The 15,874-nt window shown below is 45.7% G+C and overlaps 1 protein-coding gene across 2 annotated transcripts in view; it reads left to right on the top strand.

Annotated features, from left to right (window-relative positions):
* The window catches only part of SETD5 (SET domain containing 5), a 2,687,190-nt gene that overhangs the window by 1,793,210 nt on the left and 878,106 nt on the right, over positions 1 to 15,874 (top strand). For both annotated transcript variants that reach the window (XM_044078031.1, XM_044078032.1), the window contains exon 16: positions 8,502 to 8,744. In XM_044078031.1, coding sequence (XP_043933966.1) covers positions 8,502 to 8,744 — 243 coding nt within the window. The remainder of the gene's footprint in view (positions 1 to 8,501; positions 8,745 to 15,874) is intronic.

Consider the following 15,874-nt stretch of genomic DNA (forward strand, 5'->3'; position numbering starts at 1 on the left):
TCCATCCCCATCTCAATACCGAAAGATTGCCAAATTCCGGTAATAATGGCCACACAGGTAAAAAAAAAACGCACTCTCCAAAGCTAAGAATACAGCATCCATGGGACCAGATGATATCCCAAGCTGTGTACTACATGAACTACAAAATGAACTGGCACTTCACCTAAGTGTCATGTTTAATCATAGCTTCACCTCAGGCTTCATGCCCACTGAGTGGCGCACAGCTACAGTTATCCCACTCCACAAGGGGGGGATCCACCTTGGATCCCGGGGACTACCGCCCCATCAGTCTGACGAGCCTGATCTGCAAGGCCATGGAACGTATTGTCATGGAACTTAAGACATTGGCAACCTTCAAACTGGACCCCACTTAGTTTGGGTTCGTGAAGGGATGATCTTGTCTCCTGAACCTGATTGACTTCTTCGAATCGGTATCCAGAGCCGTGGGCAAGGGTAAGGTGGTCCACACAGCCTATCTGGATCTCACCAAGGCTTTCAACACCATCTCCAACTCTGTAATAACAGATAAACTTACTACACTGGGCATTAATCCCTACGTCACTCAATGGGTTGCCAACTGGCTTACTGACAGAACCCAGACTGTAAAAGTAGCTGACTCCATATCCAGCTCCAGACAAGTGGAGTACCTCAGGGTTCAGTCCTGGGGCCGCTTTTGTTTGGCATCTACTTCTCTGAAGTACAGGCCAAAACTAAGGGACTCTGGTTAACAAAGTTCACAGATGACTGCAAACTGGGAGTCATCATTGAATTCCCAAATGATGTGGATATTCTACAAAAGGGCCTTACAGAAACAGATGCTTGGTGCCAGAGCCATGGGCTCAAGCTCAGTGCCAAAATATGTATAGATGTTATGTAGTCCAGTCTCTCCTACATTCTTACCCGTGAGTTTGGAGCCGAACCTCTGCTCCATCTTGGCCATACTGTAGCTCGAATTCTTTCAATTGGCTGGGCTAAGAGGTATCCCATGCTGCACTGCTCCCTTTCCCCAGATCTCGTTTGCCGCTCGTAAAGTTCAGATGTGGTCTCGCTCTTGGCTGTGGCTAAGTATAACGTTTCATCTCCTTTGACAAAATTGTTGCTCCAAAAGCTATTTTCATAGCTAGGTGTGTGTGTTGTTGGTTTGTGGAAGCTTTTTTGTGCGGCCTTCTGTAGCCTTTGTTTTAGTATTTGTCTTGGTATCCCGTTGGCTATCTCCCAACAGGCTAGGCCCGTTTCAGTTAGAGGACCTAGTCCTCCATTGGTTATCTGTTTACCCTTCTGTGTTCATTTTGTTTTTTAGGTACCCTATCCCTCCGGGTTCGGGCCGTTTAAGTTAGAGGGCCTAGTCCTTCCCTTGTTTCCTGTCAGGGCCATTTGTTAGCGGTCCTTGTGTGGTGTCTGCAGTTTATTTAGAGTCTAGTTCCCGTGCTTTTTTGCTGGTGTCAGTTTTGACTGCTGTGTGCGTCTAGTGTCCTGCGGATCATGTCCAAGGATACAAAAGAACATAAGCCTTCGGGCTTCAAGAAATGTAGTAAATGTGGGTATAAGATATCCGTTACTGATGGGCACTCTGTGTGTGTTTATTGTTTGGAGGCTGTCCACCTTCAGAAGTCTTGTGCGATCTGTCAAGCATTCAGCCCGCGTGTTCTTCAAGAAAGGAAGAACAAACTAATTCTGAAGGAATTACTGAAACCCTCCTTCGAGGAAGATTTGGAGAGGTCTTCTAGTGCCAAGTCCTCTCTGTCAAAGAGAGAGAGAACCTCCAAAGCAAAAAAACTATCTCCAGCTCCATCTGTCTTATCAGAGCCTCCGGAGAAAGTTACTAAGTCTACTGTGGCATCTTCGGCTCCACTGACTTCGGTGCTGAAGGAAGTTGGTGAATCGACAGAACCTACATTGGCTCCCAGCCTCTCCGAGCCAGTGACGGAGATACTAGCTCGGAGCCGGTCTCCAGTTTTTAGACTGGTTTCTCTTCCTCACAGGTCTCCTTCTGAGAGGAGGTCTAGATCTCCTACCTTGTCCTGTAGGTCCACCAGGACACTCTCTGATGTGGATAGAGTTGTGCAGAGACTGCTCCAGTCACCGGTGCTGGTTAAATTCCTTTCGGCTCCAGCCCAGTTGGCGTCGGAGCCAGTCACCCATCCATCGTCGATAGATCCGAGCAAATCTCAGCCTTCAGAGCCAGAGTGGTCAGCGCCATGTGATGCTTCTAGATAGGCTCCGATAGCCCATCCTGGCGTATCGGCTCCGATCTCAGCTCCGACCCCGTCAGCTCCGTCCACGGGGTCTAGGACTCATGGTTCCTCGGTCGGACCAGAGGGGGAAGTCTCGGGACGCTCTTCAGCTCCTAGCCTTCTTTTTGGTGCTTCGGCTCGGGTGAGCCTGACCCTTGCTTCAGACCTTGTCCCTTCTGCTCAGAGGCCTTCCACGGTTGCTCGATCTTCAGAGCCAGGGGGGACCAGCTTTCGAGGTCATGCGGAATGTGCTGGCCAGGTCCTCAGCTGCATTATACAGCACTGACACTCTACCCCCCTCCAACTCCGGTATCAGTCTCTGATCGCCCCCATCCTTGGACAGCGGAGACCCAAGGTCTCAGGATACCTCCAGGAGTGGTCCCCAATTTTCTGAGGGCCCCCCAGAGTTTTTGCCTGAGGATCCACTCAGAAAAAGAACATGCAAGAGGAAGCACATCGATTCCCAGGAAGAGTCTCTCACGTTGGACACCGACCTCGAGGAATCAGAGGGGTCCCCCAAGTCGTCTTCTGAAGGTATCTCTTTCACTGATATCCTAGAGATCTTGAAGCAGAGAGGCGACTGGCCCTATAAACCCCCCTCTGAGGAGGAGTCTGTGTTCCTGAAGGCATTTGTGACTCAACCCTCCACCTCCTGGGTTTCTCCACCCTTCGACGAACTCCTGGATCTGGTTTGTCGAAGGGTGTGGCAAACCCCTGACACTGTGGAACCAGTCCTCAGGAGACCCAACAAATTTCTGTCCGCCCCCGCTGACAGAGTTTCTCACGAAGGGCGTTCAGTAGATGCCAAAGTGGTGGCAGTGACCACCAAGAAGGAACTGGCTGAGTCTTCATCTACCATCCATCCCCCTAACAAGGAGTCTAGGACCATGGACCGGTATGGGAAGCATATGTTTTCTTCAGCGGCCTTTACTCTGCGGTCGCTGAATTGTCACATTTTACACAGCTCCAAAGAGATCATCTGAAAGAGCTTGGGAGATTCTCTGCAGGGTAACGTTTCAGACACAGTGGCTCAGAAAGTCAACGCTCAGATGTCTACCCTAAATTCAATTGCTAACTCAACTCCTCCATGAGGCTGATCTCTTATGCAACCGAAGGAGCGAGTAGGGCAGTGAGGTCCGGGGTTTCTCTCAGGAGGCACTCTTGGATGCGCCTCTGTAATTTCGCGGAGGCCTTCAAGTCTACATTCACCAACACCCCATTTGATGTTTCCTCGTTGTTCGGAACCAAGGGGAAGGAGACACTCACTAGGTGCCAGCAAGAGGGAAAAACTGCTGTGGGAGTCCATCTTTCCATGCCTTCTAGACCTTATCCCAAGGTCCAGAAGAGTGGGAAAATGTGGTTCAAGAAATCGCAGAGGTTTTTTCATGACTCACATAGTGATTCCCCCTCCAGAGGCAGGGGTGGAGGTGGTAACTCAGACGCCATCCTAGAGGCAGAGGAGACCCGCGTAACCAGGGAGACCATGACTCCTTTCGTGGTTCTCCCTACCAGCTCTCGTGATGGGAGGCCTGACTGCACGTCTCCGGAGCCAGTCGGGGGGTCGCATTTCCCAGAAGCCTGGCAAGACATCACCCAGGACCAGTGGGTATTAAAAAGTTGTTTCCGGAAGATATCACATTCCCTTCTCCTCCCCACCCGTCCCCCACCGATCAAAAGAATCCCAAATGTTCCACCCATTCAAATGGATTCCGCAGCTTCAGAGGTTATAAAGCTGCTAGAAAAAAGAGCCATCTAGCATGTCCCCTTAGACCAGATCGGATTAAGGACTTACTCCAGATTCTTTTTGGTGCAGAAAAGAACAGGGGACCTGAGACCCATTTTGGATCTCAGCCACTTGAACCTCCACGTGAAGAAGTCCAAGTTCCGAATGGTCACATTGCAATCTGTTCTCCCATTGTTGGGAAAAGAAGTGTGGATGTGCTCCATAGACCTCAAGGATGCTTACTACCATATAAAGATGGACAGGGCATCCAGACGTCATCTACGCTTTTAGCTGGGAGACGGTCATTTTCAATTTCGTGCCCTGCCCTTTGGTCTCACCACAGCTCCCAGGGTGTTCACCAAATGTATGGCAGTGGTGACGGCTCACTTGAGACGTCAGGGATTCCAAGTGTTTCCGTACCTGGACGACTGGCTCCTTTCTGCCACCACCAGGCATCTGCTACTATAGACCAGAGACGCCACTGTCAAGCTCTGTCAACAACTGGGTATCACTCTAAACTGGGACAAGTCTGCCTTGTTGCCCTCGCAGTGCGTCACCTTTATAGGCGCAGAGTTAAGACAGCCATGCTCATGAGGGCGTTTGTACCACAAGAAAGGATTCAGGGTTTGCAACAACAGGTATACGCGTTGCTCCCTCTGAAAAAAGTAAAGGCAAAAATGGTTCTCAAATTGTTAGGGACAGTGGCTGCAACAATTATGCTGGTTCCTCTTGCGAGGCTACACATGAGGCTCCTTCAGTGACTGCTCTTCGCCCAGTGGTCTCTACAACATCTTCCGCTTTCTCATCTTCTAATGATCACAGACAAGTGCAAGCAAGATCTATGCTGGTGGCTTCGCACCAGCAACCTCAATGCGGGAAAGCCCTTAGTCCCATCCCCTCCTGTTGCCACAGTGACCACGGATGCCTCCCAGATTGGGGGGGGGGCATTATCTCGGTAGGAAAGTCCAAAGCACATGGCAGGAACACGAGATACATCTGCATATCAATATCTTGGAGATGAGAGCAGTGCTACTAGTGTTGCAAGCATTTCAGAGCTTTCTTCCTCTCGGGACAATTGCGATCCACTCTGACAATATGTCGGTGGTATGGTATCTGGACAAACAGGGAGAGGAACCAAGTCGTACCCCTTTGCAGTGAGGCCATTCGAGTGTGCCAGTGGGCAGTGTCTTCCCAATGTTTTCTTGTAGCAACGCACATTCCGGGGAAGTCCATCGTGATCGCAGACAGGTTGAGCAGCGCTATTCTGATGCCTCACGAGTGGTCCCTGAACAGTCAGGTTGCGGAGCAGATTTTCCACAGATGGGGTCAGCCTTGCTGCGACCTATTTGTCAGTCCCCTCAATACCAAGTGCAGCAGCTACTTCACCCTTATCCCCCCTCAGGGGGAGCCACCCAGGGAAGCTCTAGTTCATGATTGGCCCTCTGGTCTACTTTATGCCTTCCCGCCTGTTCCTCTGTTGACAAAGGTTATTCAGAAAGCGCAGTCCTTGGGAAGCAGAATGATTCTGATTGCTCCACACTGGCCTTGTCAAATTTGGTTCCCCTTTCTCCATCCCTATCTCATGGATGCCCGCTGGATTCTGGCCCCACAGCCAAATCCACTGACTCGTATGTCAGGGCAGTTCCATCCCTCTCTTCAGACCCTCTGGTTGACAGCCTGGCTACTCCAGTTCCATGACTAGTCAGGCTTCATCATTTTTCTCTGGAAGTGGTTCATATTCTGTCTTCTTCCCATAAGCCTTCAACCAGAAAGATTTATTCCAGTAAATGGAAAAGATTCTCCATCTGGGCTCATGCAAGACAAAATTGATCCTTATACAGCTCCAATTTCTTCAGTTCTGGAATTTCTCTCCATGCTTTTCAATCAGGGGTCAGCAGCCACAACTGTTAAAGTCCAGTTGGTGGCAATTTCCACTTTTCACGTCGCTAATGAACCCAGTCTAATGACGCATAGACTTTGTAAGGCACTATGCTGCTTCGGCCTCCAGTCTTTGACCCGGTCATGCCTTGGGACCTGCATTTTGTGCTACAATGTCTCACTTCGTCTCCCTTTGAGCGTGCAGCTATTTGTGAATGAAATATTTGACTTGGAAGACAATCTTTTTGGTAGCCATCACTTCAGCTAAATGTGTCTCGGAGCTCCAAGCTTTGTCAATCAGACTGCCTTACTTGATATTTCACAAGGACAGGGTTTTCCTCAGACCAAACCCTTCTTTTTTGCCGAAAGTGGCTTCGGTTAGTAATCTCAACCAATCCATTGAACTGCCCGTATTTTTTCCAGAGTGTTCTAATAAGGCAGAATTTAAATTTCATCAGCTGGAATTTCACAGACAGTTGCGTTTTTATTTGCATCGAATGAAGGATCTTAGAAAATTGGATCAGCTATTTGTCTCATTTTCAGAAAATAGGATTGGGTCTCCTGTTTCCAAAGTGACCTTGTCTAGATGGATCTCTAGTTGTATTTCCTTTATTTATGCCTCAGGTGATAAGGAGTTACCATTTAGAGTGAAGGCTCATTCTACCCGATCGATGTCTACCTCTACAGTATTTCAGGCCAGGATGTCTATGGATGATATTTGTGCTGCGGCTACATGGGCATCTCCTCTCACACCTTTATTACTCACTACAAATTGGATTTGATATCCGGAGGCAGATCCTCCTTTGGTTCCACAGTGCTCAGGAGTATTTTCCACTGAGCCTCCCAGGGTTCAGGTGCTGGGGACGCTGTCCCACAGGTAAGAATGTAGGCGAGATTGGACTACATAACATCAAGAAGTTATGTACTCACCATAACGTTCAATGTATGTAGTCTATTTCGCCTCACAGTCTTACTTACCCCCCCCCGCCTTCCCCCATTCTGGAGGGCCTAGAGGTTAGTTCTGGTTTCAGTACTCATTTTATTATTGGAATGTTTTTCCTTCTCTATGTGTTGTGTATGGAAGGTGAATGATTGAGCTTGCAGCAAACAAGACCTGGGAAAAGGGAGCAGTGCAGCATGGGATACCTCTTAGCCCAGCCAATTGAAAGACTTCGAGCTAGAGTATGGCCGAGTCGGAGCAGAGGTTCAACTCCGAACCCACCGGTAAGAATGTGAGGCGAGATGGACTACATACATTGAACATTATGGTGAGTACATAACTTCTTGTTATCCCCTTTGGGAAAACCGTGTACCTGTGAATTACCACATAGGTGGCAGTACACTAAACACCGAAAGTGTATTAAGAGACTTAGGGACACGGGTGGACAGTGGTCTCACCTTCGATAACCACATGGCCACAGCAGTCAGGAAGTCCTGTATGGCACACCTCATCACTAAGGGCTTTTCATTCAGGAAAAAGGAGGTAATTGTCCAACTGTACTCATCCCTCATTAGACCCATTATAAAATACAACGCCCCATTTTGTATGTACACCTCAAGACATCTGCAACAACTGGAAAGGTTGCAGAAGTACCTCACTAAAAGAATCACAGGCCTAAAGCAGATGCCCTATGCTGACTGTCTAAAAAAACTCCACTTATACTCTGTCACATATCGTCTACTCAGAGGTGATCTCTGCTTAACATAAAAGGCCATGTCAAACCCAGAGCTGTTGGACATGCTACACTTAAAGAAATCCCAATCCCTCAGAGACGCATGCTCCAGAGATCTAAACCTTGTCATCACAATGAACAAAACATGCTGGAGAGATAGGTTCCTGACCCAGAGACTCCCCGGACTCTGGAATAGACTGCTCATACATGTCAAGCAGAGTGCCTGTTTGTCCCTATTCAAAAGGAACCTTGATGATTGGATGGGAGATAGGAAATTCTCCCCGGGGATCACGTCAGTCGCCCTGCTAGACAGGGGTCCAGGGAAATAAATACTGTGGTAAGAAATGGCCAGGGAATTGTTATGGCTAGGCTTGTATAGGCCCTAGGGCTGATAGCCTAGTACCAACCTATGAACCTATAAAATCTACATATTCTGTTTGAGGTAGGGTGCTACGCAGGTTCAGCAACAGTTGTATATGGCTATCCTAAGGTTTATGTTAAAAGTATAGAGTTGGGGTGGTGAGCAGTGTCGCAAAACTTTGTATGTTGCTGGGGGATGCTAGTAAAATTATTCAGGATTGGTAAAGACTAGTTGTGGGGGATAGAAGTCTGAGTATTGAGAGAAATCATTTGACAGTATAATCTGAAGTCTTTACAAATTTTGAGATAAAAAAATTTGGAAGTACAAATTACAGTGCTGCAAAGGTCTTACATAGTCAAAATAGCAATTGTTTGCATTGCCAAGTTTAGATGAACTTGAAGACTGATTATTTAAAAAGTTAAAATTGAACATTGTTGTTTTGAATGAATAGATTCTAGCCTACTTGGAAAACTAAATGTTCTTTTTCCTGAATTGTACTTGATTGCATTTATAAATAAGCTTCAAGCAAAACAGGAGAGTACAGCTGTCGACTGCTTCACCCCTCTGTGTAGCCATGGCAAACTTATATCCTTAATGATGATTTAATTTTAATTATACTTCTTTTGTTACAGTATTTTGCCACAGAATGGTTAAATGATAAAGTAGAGAAACCGGATTGCTCAGTTGAGCGCCCGTTGCGCATCACCACAGACCCCACAGTACTGGCAACTACTTTGAATGCACTTCCTGGCCTTAGCCACTCACCTTTAATTTGCACAATCCCCAAACACTACATTCGATTTGGCTCGCCCTTCACCCCTGAGAGACGCCGGCGTCCAGTTCTTGTGGATGGCAGCTATGGATCTTGTAAGAAGGTGCGTTACCATTTACTTCTTGTTTTGTAGCTCCACATATAAAAGTATTATTGAGTAACTGAGATGTAACTCTGAACGAGGCTGGTAAAATGTGCAGAAGTTAGAGGCATTTAAGTTTGGAGTATAATTAAGTGATGCCATACTAGTGCCATGCCGAAAGCATAACTATTCAAGTGTTACTTCAGTTTGCAGGATGAGATATCTGAGTTGAGCTGGAGGATTTGATAAATATTGCTTACAAAGGACTGTTTGAATGCATCAGGACCTGTTCAGTGCAGCTCTGTATTTTTTTTCTTGTCTGTAAAATGTGTGCAACAGCATTTCTGCTTTGTATTTAGCTGCCACAAATCTCCTTTTGTCACCTTTGTTTTTAAAGTTGATTTAGGTACAATTCGTAGTACTTTTCTTTTTCTTCCTCAAGTAAGAACACCACAAGCATCCCTCATCCGGTACGCAGACAACTCAACAGTCATCTGTGCTGCTACTACCTTAGAAGAACTTGAAAAAATAACATCAATCCTTCCAAGCAGTAGAAACATGGCTAAACAATTCACAGTTAATTCTAAACCCCCCCCCCAAAAAAAAACAAACGTTATTCCAGCCAACCAAATCAAATGCAGCTCTGTGCTCTTTTAACATAACCTCATTAGACAGTACATTCATTTCACCCTTACATCATACCAAACTGCTAGGAGTTGAAATGGCTGCAATATGAGATTTGATGCCCACATATCCCAAACAACAAAAAAGTACACAAAAAACTTGGAACATTGTATAGGAACAAGCAATACTTTACAAATGACACTAAAGTCAAAATTGCCCAAACACTTATTGTCTTACACTACTATATGCAGCTCCCATACTCACTAACCTAAGTAAATCTGAAATAGTGAAGCTGGAAACCTGCTACAATATTGCTAGATATGCCACCAATTCCCCAACGAGAGCTCACCATTGTATCTCCCTTAAAAAGCTCAGTTGGCTAGAACTCCAACATCTCTTAATGTACAACCAACTAAACATGACCCGTAAGATATTCTACCAAAGAGAAAAAACACCCTCACTCTAAAATATACTATTCACTTATTCCAGTCCCAGAATTTTACTCTCTACCAACAAGCCACTTATTAAAGTCAGTATAGCCAAAAACTTAACAGGAGAATCCCTATTCGCTAACTATGTAGGCAAAGTGTGAAACTCACTACCTTATGAAATAACATCTATCCCAACCCTCTCTCAATTTAAATCAAAGTTAAAAATTCACTTTCAAAACAAATGGCTATGTCCTTGTAATACCCCAGACCAATTCATTTCCTTGTTAAGGTGGTTATTGACTAGTCCTATAGTTTTTTCACAATGGGGTCTAATTTAGAGATCTCACTGCTAACAGTCCTTAAAGTCCATAATATTCATCTTCTTGAAATACTGTATATTGAAAACTACATAATCAGTGTAACTCTAGTCCCCTAATTAATCTCTCTCCTACACACCAAAACTCCGACTGTCTTTATCTGTCTTCCCATTTCTATGCTAATTCCTTACTGTGTAATTACATACACACCTGTTATGTAAGTAATGCCACTTGTCTTGTACACATTTTTTTCCCTGTATAAATGCCAGTCTTTACATTTTTTTATTGTATAAATGTCATTTTGTATAAATGTTATATATATATATATATATATATATATATATATATATATATATATATATATATATATATATATATATATATATATATTACTGTCTTATTCATGTGGAGCTTTTCTCCCAGGGCCTCTGCTGAAAATGGACGTGTCCAGTCGGACTATCCTGTTAAACAAATGTAAAATAAGTAAAATTGAAGTGTCTGAGATAAGACAACACCACACTGCTATAATTATCTGTATATGCATTCTGTATTTCCTTATTGCTTTTATTGGTTACATTCCTTACTCCTGGTGTTCAGAGAACGTATTCGAGAAGTATGGTCATTGGGTTTCACTGTTGCAATAATAACTTCTAGGGATTTCCTGCTGCGGAAGTCCTTGGTCAGCCCGAATACCAAATATTTGTTACCTTCCTCCTAGCCAGGCTTCCCACTGATGTCAGCTGATGCCATTTTCTCTGTTTGTTCTTTCCCTTGGATCCCAGCGCAGCTTTCATGAGGTACATTGGTCATAAAAGCTAGAGAGAAAATGTCTAAAGCTAAGTACACTGTTAATGAAAAATCTCATTCTTACTTTTTGCCTGTATTGTCAGATTCCCATGGGGGAAGACTGATGTTTGCTTAAAGTGTGGGGAGACAAATTCCCTAACAGGAATTTCCACAGTCTTAGTTCTTCGTTTTCTGAATTACAACATGCCCAACTGTCCCCAGTGTACTCACTTTAATTCTAGGACTATAAAGCATAGAGTGGAGTTGTTTGAAAAGCTTTTAGAAAAAGAAATAGAGACATTACAGAGCAGGTCAAAAAATAAGAGGTTTAAACTCTGCCTTTAAACTATACAATTAACTTTTTATAGATCACCCTTAGGGATGAGTAAGCATGTGACTATATGAAGCCATTATCCCATGTACTCCTACACTAGAAGAGAAGGATTCAGTCAGCAGACAATGAGTGGCTAAAGATGCAACCCCTACCTAAGGATGTGAAAAGGCAACTCCTAGTCACTTTTTTTAAGGCCTCCATCTCAAGAAGTAATCAGATTGTCGATAGACAAAGCAGTCAGAGAATTTAAACCACTTTCTCATACTCCATGCCAGGAACTTTCCTGCAAAGCAGTAGTAGTTCCATTGCAAACATTCTTGCACCTAACAGTAGAAGGTGTTTGTAAAGGGCCATTGAAGTGGAGGTCCAATCCAAGATAATGCATTCTGGTAGAGGCAGTAATCATTTAAGAAGTGAAGTGGGTACCTCCTTGTTCTATTCCAAGCACCCCCCCCCCCCCCGCACAAGGCAGGACATTCGTATTAAAAATTCATTAGTTTGAGTTGACTACCCAGTTTGAAGTGCTGCACTGAATTCACAACTCCCAAGGCAATTCCTCCTATTCCTTCAGACCAGACATCCCTGACAGCATCCATCTTAAAAGGCTTTTTGTCATCAGCATGCATAGGGAACATTTTATGTTGCATTTAGTAGTATTCAAAAGTTCCCAGAGAGTAGAAAGCAAATAGATTGTTCATGGTAAATTTGTGTGAACATGCTTTGCTGAGGATGTACTGTAAGCAAGACCTAAGCATGAGAGACTGTGCTGGTACATAAGGGACAGATGGGCATAGACTTCCTTAGATGTTTCTTGCTGCCATCCTGTGAGGAAAGAGTCTTTCACATCAGTCAGTTAGCAGTAGGACCTGTGCCACTTTCCATTTCTTGTGGGGAGATAAGCATCTCCATTTGAGACCTTCCTGTTTTACTTTTTTCAAATTAAAATTGTATAATTTTGTCTCAACTGAGAGGAGAAATGTGACTGCATTCAGTTAGATCCCTTATAAGGATAGTCACACCAACTGCTTATTCTGTTTAGATCCTGAACATAACTTTTAAGAAGTGCTCTGTTTGCAAGTCTCTCTCCTAAGATAAGTCGCCTGGCTTCTGTAATGATCTGCCCTGAAAGTCAGACGTTTAAGGAATTAATGTGAGTCATGATGCTCCGAGTCCTCTCTCTCTCTCTAACCGTCAGCAGCTGCATGCAAAACATAAGCCTAAACAAATGGAGGTTTTTGTTGTCCATTTGGTGCTGGATGCTTTTGTTGAGGCATGTGAGCCCACAGACTGTTCAACTTCTCTATTTGCCTCTGCTGTCAGGATCCCTCTGGATGGCAACAAGGCACAGCTTTTAGGCATGTCCCACCCAACTAGCCAGATAACTGGTAAGGCTACAAAGGGGAGCACCAAAGCTGGTGATGTCTAATGGTCCTAATTGCATACTATATGGACTTGTTTGAGAGGATGTCCATGGTACCCTTATAGAGATACTTCAGGAGTTTCTCTTCACCTTTTGTCTGCTGATACTCCTAAAAACAACCAAGCACACCTCCCCTCCCGTTTTTCCTCCTTCCCTGATCCACAACAGGGATGGTACATTTTTTTTCTCATGAGCTTTTCAAACCACTTAAAATTCTGATGTCACCACAGATGTCCTTCTATTCATATGCTGTTGTATTCATGAAATCAGGGAGTTTGGTCCGGTGAACTCTCGAACATCCGGCCGTTATACAAAAGCTAAATGCTACCACTAGGATGCGTGTGACATCCTGCTCCTCTTCTGTGACGGTTGTAAATGGAAGTCTGGTATAAATCTGACGTCAGCCCGAATCCACCTCAGAACTTTTCTGCCACCTGTGTGACTACCAGCTCCAGTTGTCGCTTTATAGGAAGAAGCATTTTTCTACATCAGACTCCAGGTAAGTAACTCCATAGGTGTTTTCTAATCTTTTCTTGCTACTGTTTTAGGTTTCTTGTCAGGTAGGCAGGGCAAGTGTAGTTGTGGAAGGCAAATTTTACAAAAGGATTTGCATGAGTTCTGCCTATTCTATCTAGGCCGAGAATACTACCATACCATGTGTAGTATTTGTCAGGCCTTTGTCCCCAAATCCCTTAGAAGCCATCTAGCAGCTTTGAATTTGTACCTTGAGAACCAAAGGCTTAAACGTCTAACAGCACGTATGGATCCGATGTGGGAACCCTGGGAAGAGCCCCCAGTCAAGAAGGCCAAAAGGAGCAGGCCAGAACAGACTGCTGCACCCTCCACTCTAGCCGTACCTCTCAAGGCCAATGAAGGACTGGAGTCCTCAGAGCTTCCTTCGGTGGAAGGCCTGGAGGAAACTGTTTTGTTTCCCAAGGTCACGTCCCGGAGGGAAACTCTGGCATCTGAGTCTGTCACCAATAGGGAACCTAGGCTTGTTATTTCCGAGGGACCGCATGGGATTTCTCAGATTGTAGTTCACGAAGACATAGAAACTGACATCGTGGAGTTCAGGCTGGCGTCAGGCCTTCCTACCCTCCACTGTTTTTTTTCAACCATCTCCATCAGAATCTCATAGGAAGAGCAAACCGAAGACTAAGCATATTTCCCAACCTCTGTCTTTTCTGGGCTTCGAACAGCTGCTGGATTGTCAGGCCTTTACCCAAGGCCTGCTCAACGCTTTCCTGGTCTTACGTCAGGGCCTGATCTCTACTTGGGCCCCTATGGCATCTACCCCCAAGGGAGCAATCCCTGACGACCCCTCTTTGGAAGAGGATTAGGATTCTTCAGAGGAGGATGATGAATCCCTCACCTACTCCTCACAAATGGCTTCTCCCCTGGGATATGTCTCTCCAGAGGACGAGTCCAGTGGCACAGATTCCCCAGGCGAGGATGTCACCTTTGGGGAGACCATCACTAAGATGCAAGATTTCTTTAAGTGGGATCGCAGCCAAGTCACTGAGATGCAAAAAGGATATTATGAATTACTACAGTTGGAGTCTCCTAGCCCTTCTGCTGTGCGCCCCTGTACACCTTGCTTTTCTGGATGCATTCATGGCTGCTTCTAAAAAGCCTGAGTCACAGCCCCCAGCCCCCAAGCGTCCAGACAGATTCTACAAGGTGCCTGAGGCAGCAACCTTTTTCTGCAAGGCTCTTGCTGCAGATTTTCCAGTCATTTCTGTGACCATGGGCAAAACTTCCAAATTGCTCCCCTCCACTTCCCTTCTGCCCTTTGATAAAGGGAGCAGGATGATGGAAAGCCTGGGAAACAAGGTTTACACTTCTGCCAACCAGGCTGTAAAAGCCATCAGCTGTCAGACACACATGGTTAAATATACAATGGATGTCCTTCAAGGATGCATCTGCAGTCATAACATATGGGTTGTCCTGCCTCAGGCAGCCCTTCAGTCGGCCGGATTCCAAAGTCTGGGTCTGGCGTCGGCTGATGTCGCCCCTTCCCCGACGTCACCACGCCTGGGGTATAAAAGCGTCAGCCGACGCCATGTTCCCCAGTCTTTCTTGCCGCGTGGTGCCCGAAGCAGAAGCAGTTCGCAAGTGCCGGTCGGCCAGCTCCTGTAATTTCGCTATCCGAAGACTTCAAAAGCTAAGTACCCCGTTGGGGACTCTTTCTTGCCTCAGCCGATGTCAGAAAAAGTTAATAATTGTTTAACTTGTGGGAAACAAATACCTCATAAGGATTTCCACTCTTATTGTCTTCCTTGCTTAGGCCCAGATCACGACGTCTCGGCCTGCTCTGCCTGCGCTTCTTTCAACCGACGCACTCTTAGACGTCGGTCGGAGTTCGCAGAAGAGTTTTTTGGGGATAGTTTTGCTTACAAAATGCCGTCGGAAACCCCGACATCGCATTTAATTAAGAAACGGAAAGACAAGGGCCAACACACGTGGCCCGTGGTTTCGGCTGAAACCGCGGCTAGGCCTACCGCGAGTGTCTCAGTCTCGGCTGATACAGAGTCCTTGGAAATTCCGAACCCTGACATTATACAACCGACAGTCTCGGTCCCGGAGGCTCCTACTGAGTCGGTTACAGAATTGCCTTCCGAAACTGGTGTATTGGAATCTTCCGACACCATACCTTTAGATAAAGCTACACCAGCACGTGGTGCAGCCAGGCCTCCTGCATCCATGTCTATTAAGGTCTTCACCAGGGCTAAAGCTGCTAAACACTCTAAAACCATGCCTCCCAGAGTTATTCCTCAGGGACCTTCTTCTAGTTCACAGATTTTAACTTTGGCAGAGGACCTGATCTCCTTAATTAAGGGCTCTCAGTCTCATCCGGACAGGGGCTCCCAACCCCCTCTAGACAAAAGGCCCAGGATGGATCCCCCTGATCCCCTTTCCTCATTGGAGGCCTCTGTTGGCTCGGATCACTCGGACTACCAGGAGGAGGCTTACTCGGCCTACGAGGATTTGGATGCAGAGGAATCTATTCCCTCAGCCTCCCCTCCTGAAGAGCTTTCCTTTGGGGAGACCCTTCACACTATGAGAGAGCATTTCAAATGGCAGGGCCAGGAATATTCTGATTCCAGGAAAAGACTAAGAACTTTTCTTCATTTACCTCAGCATAGACCTTTGGCTATTCCTCCTGTTTTAAATGTGATTGATGATGTATATTCTGATTCTAGTATGACCCCTGACACTCTGCCTCCGGCCCCTGTTAA

Source organism: Protopterus annectens, chromosome 7.part0 (assembly GCF_019279795.1).
Source record: "Protopterus annectens isolate FY-2018-M chromosome 7.part0, PAN1.0, whole genome shotgun sequence".
In the NCBI taxonomy this organism is placed as follows: domain Eukaryota; kingdom Metazoa; phylum Chordata; order Ceratodontiformes; family Protopteridae; genus Protopterus; species Protopterus annectens.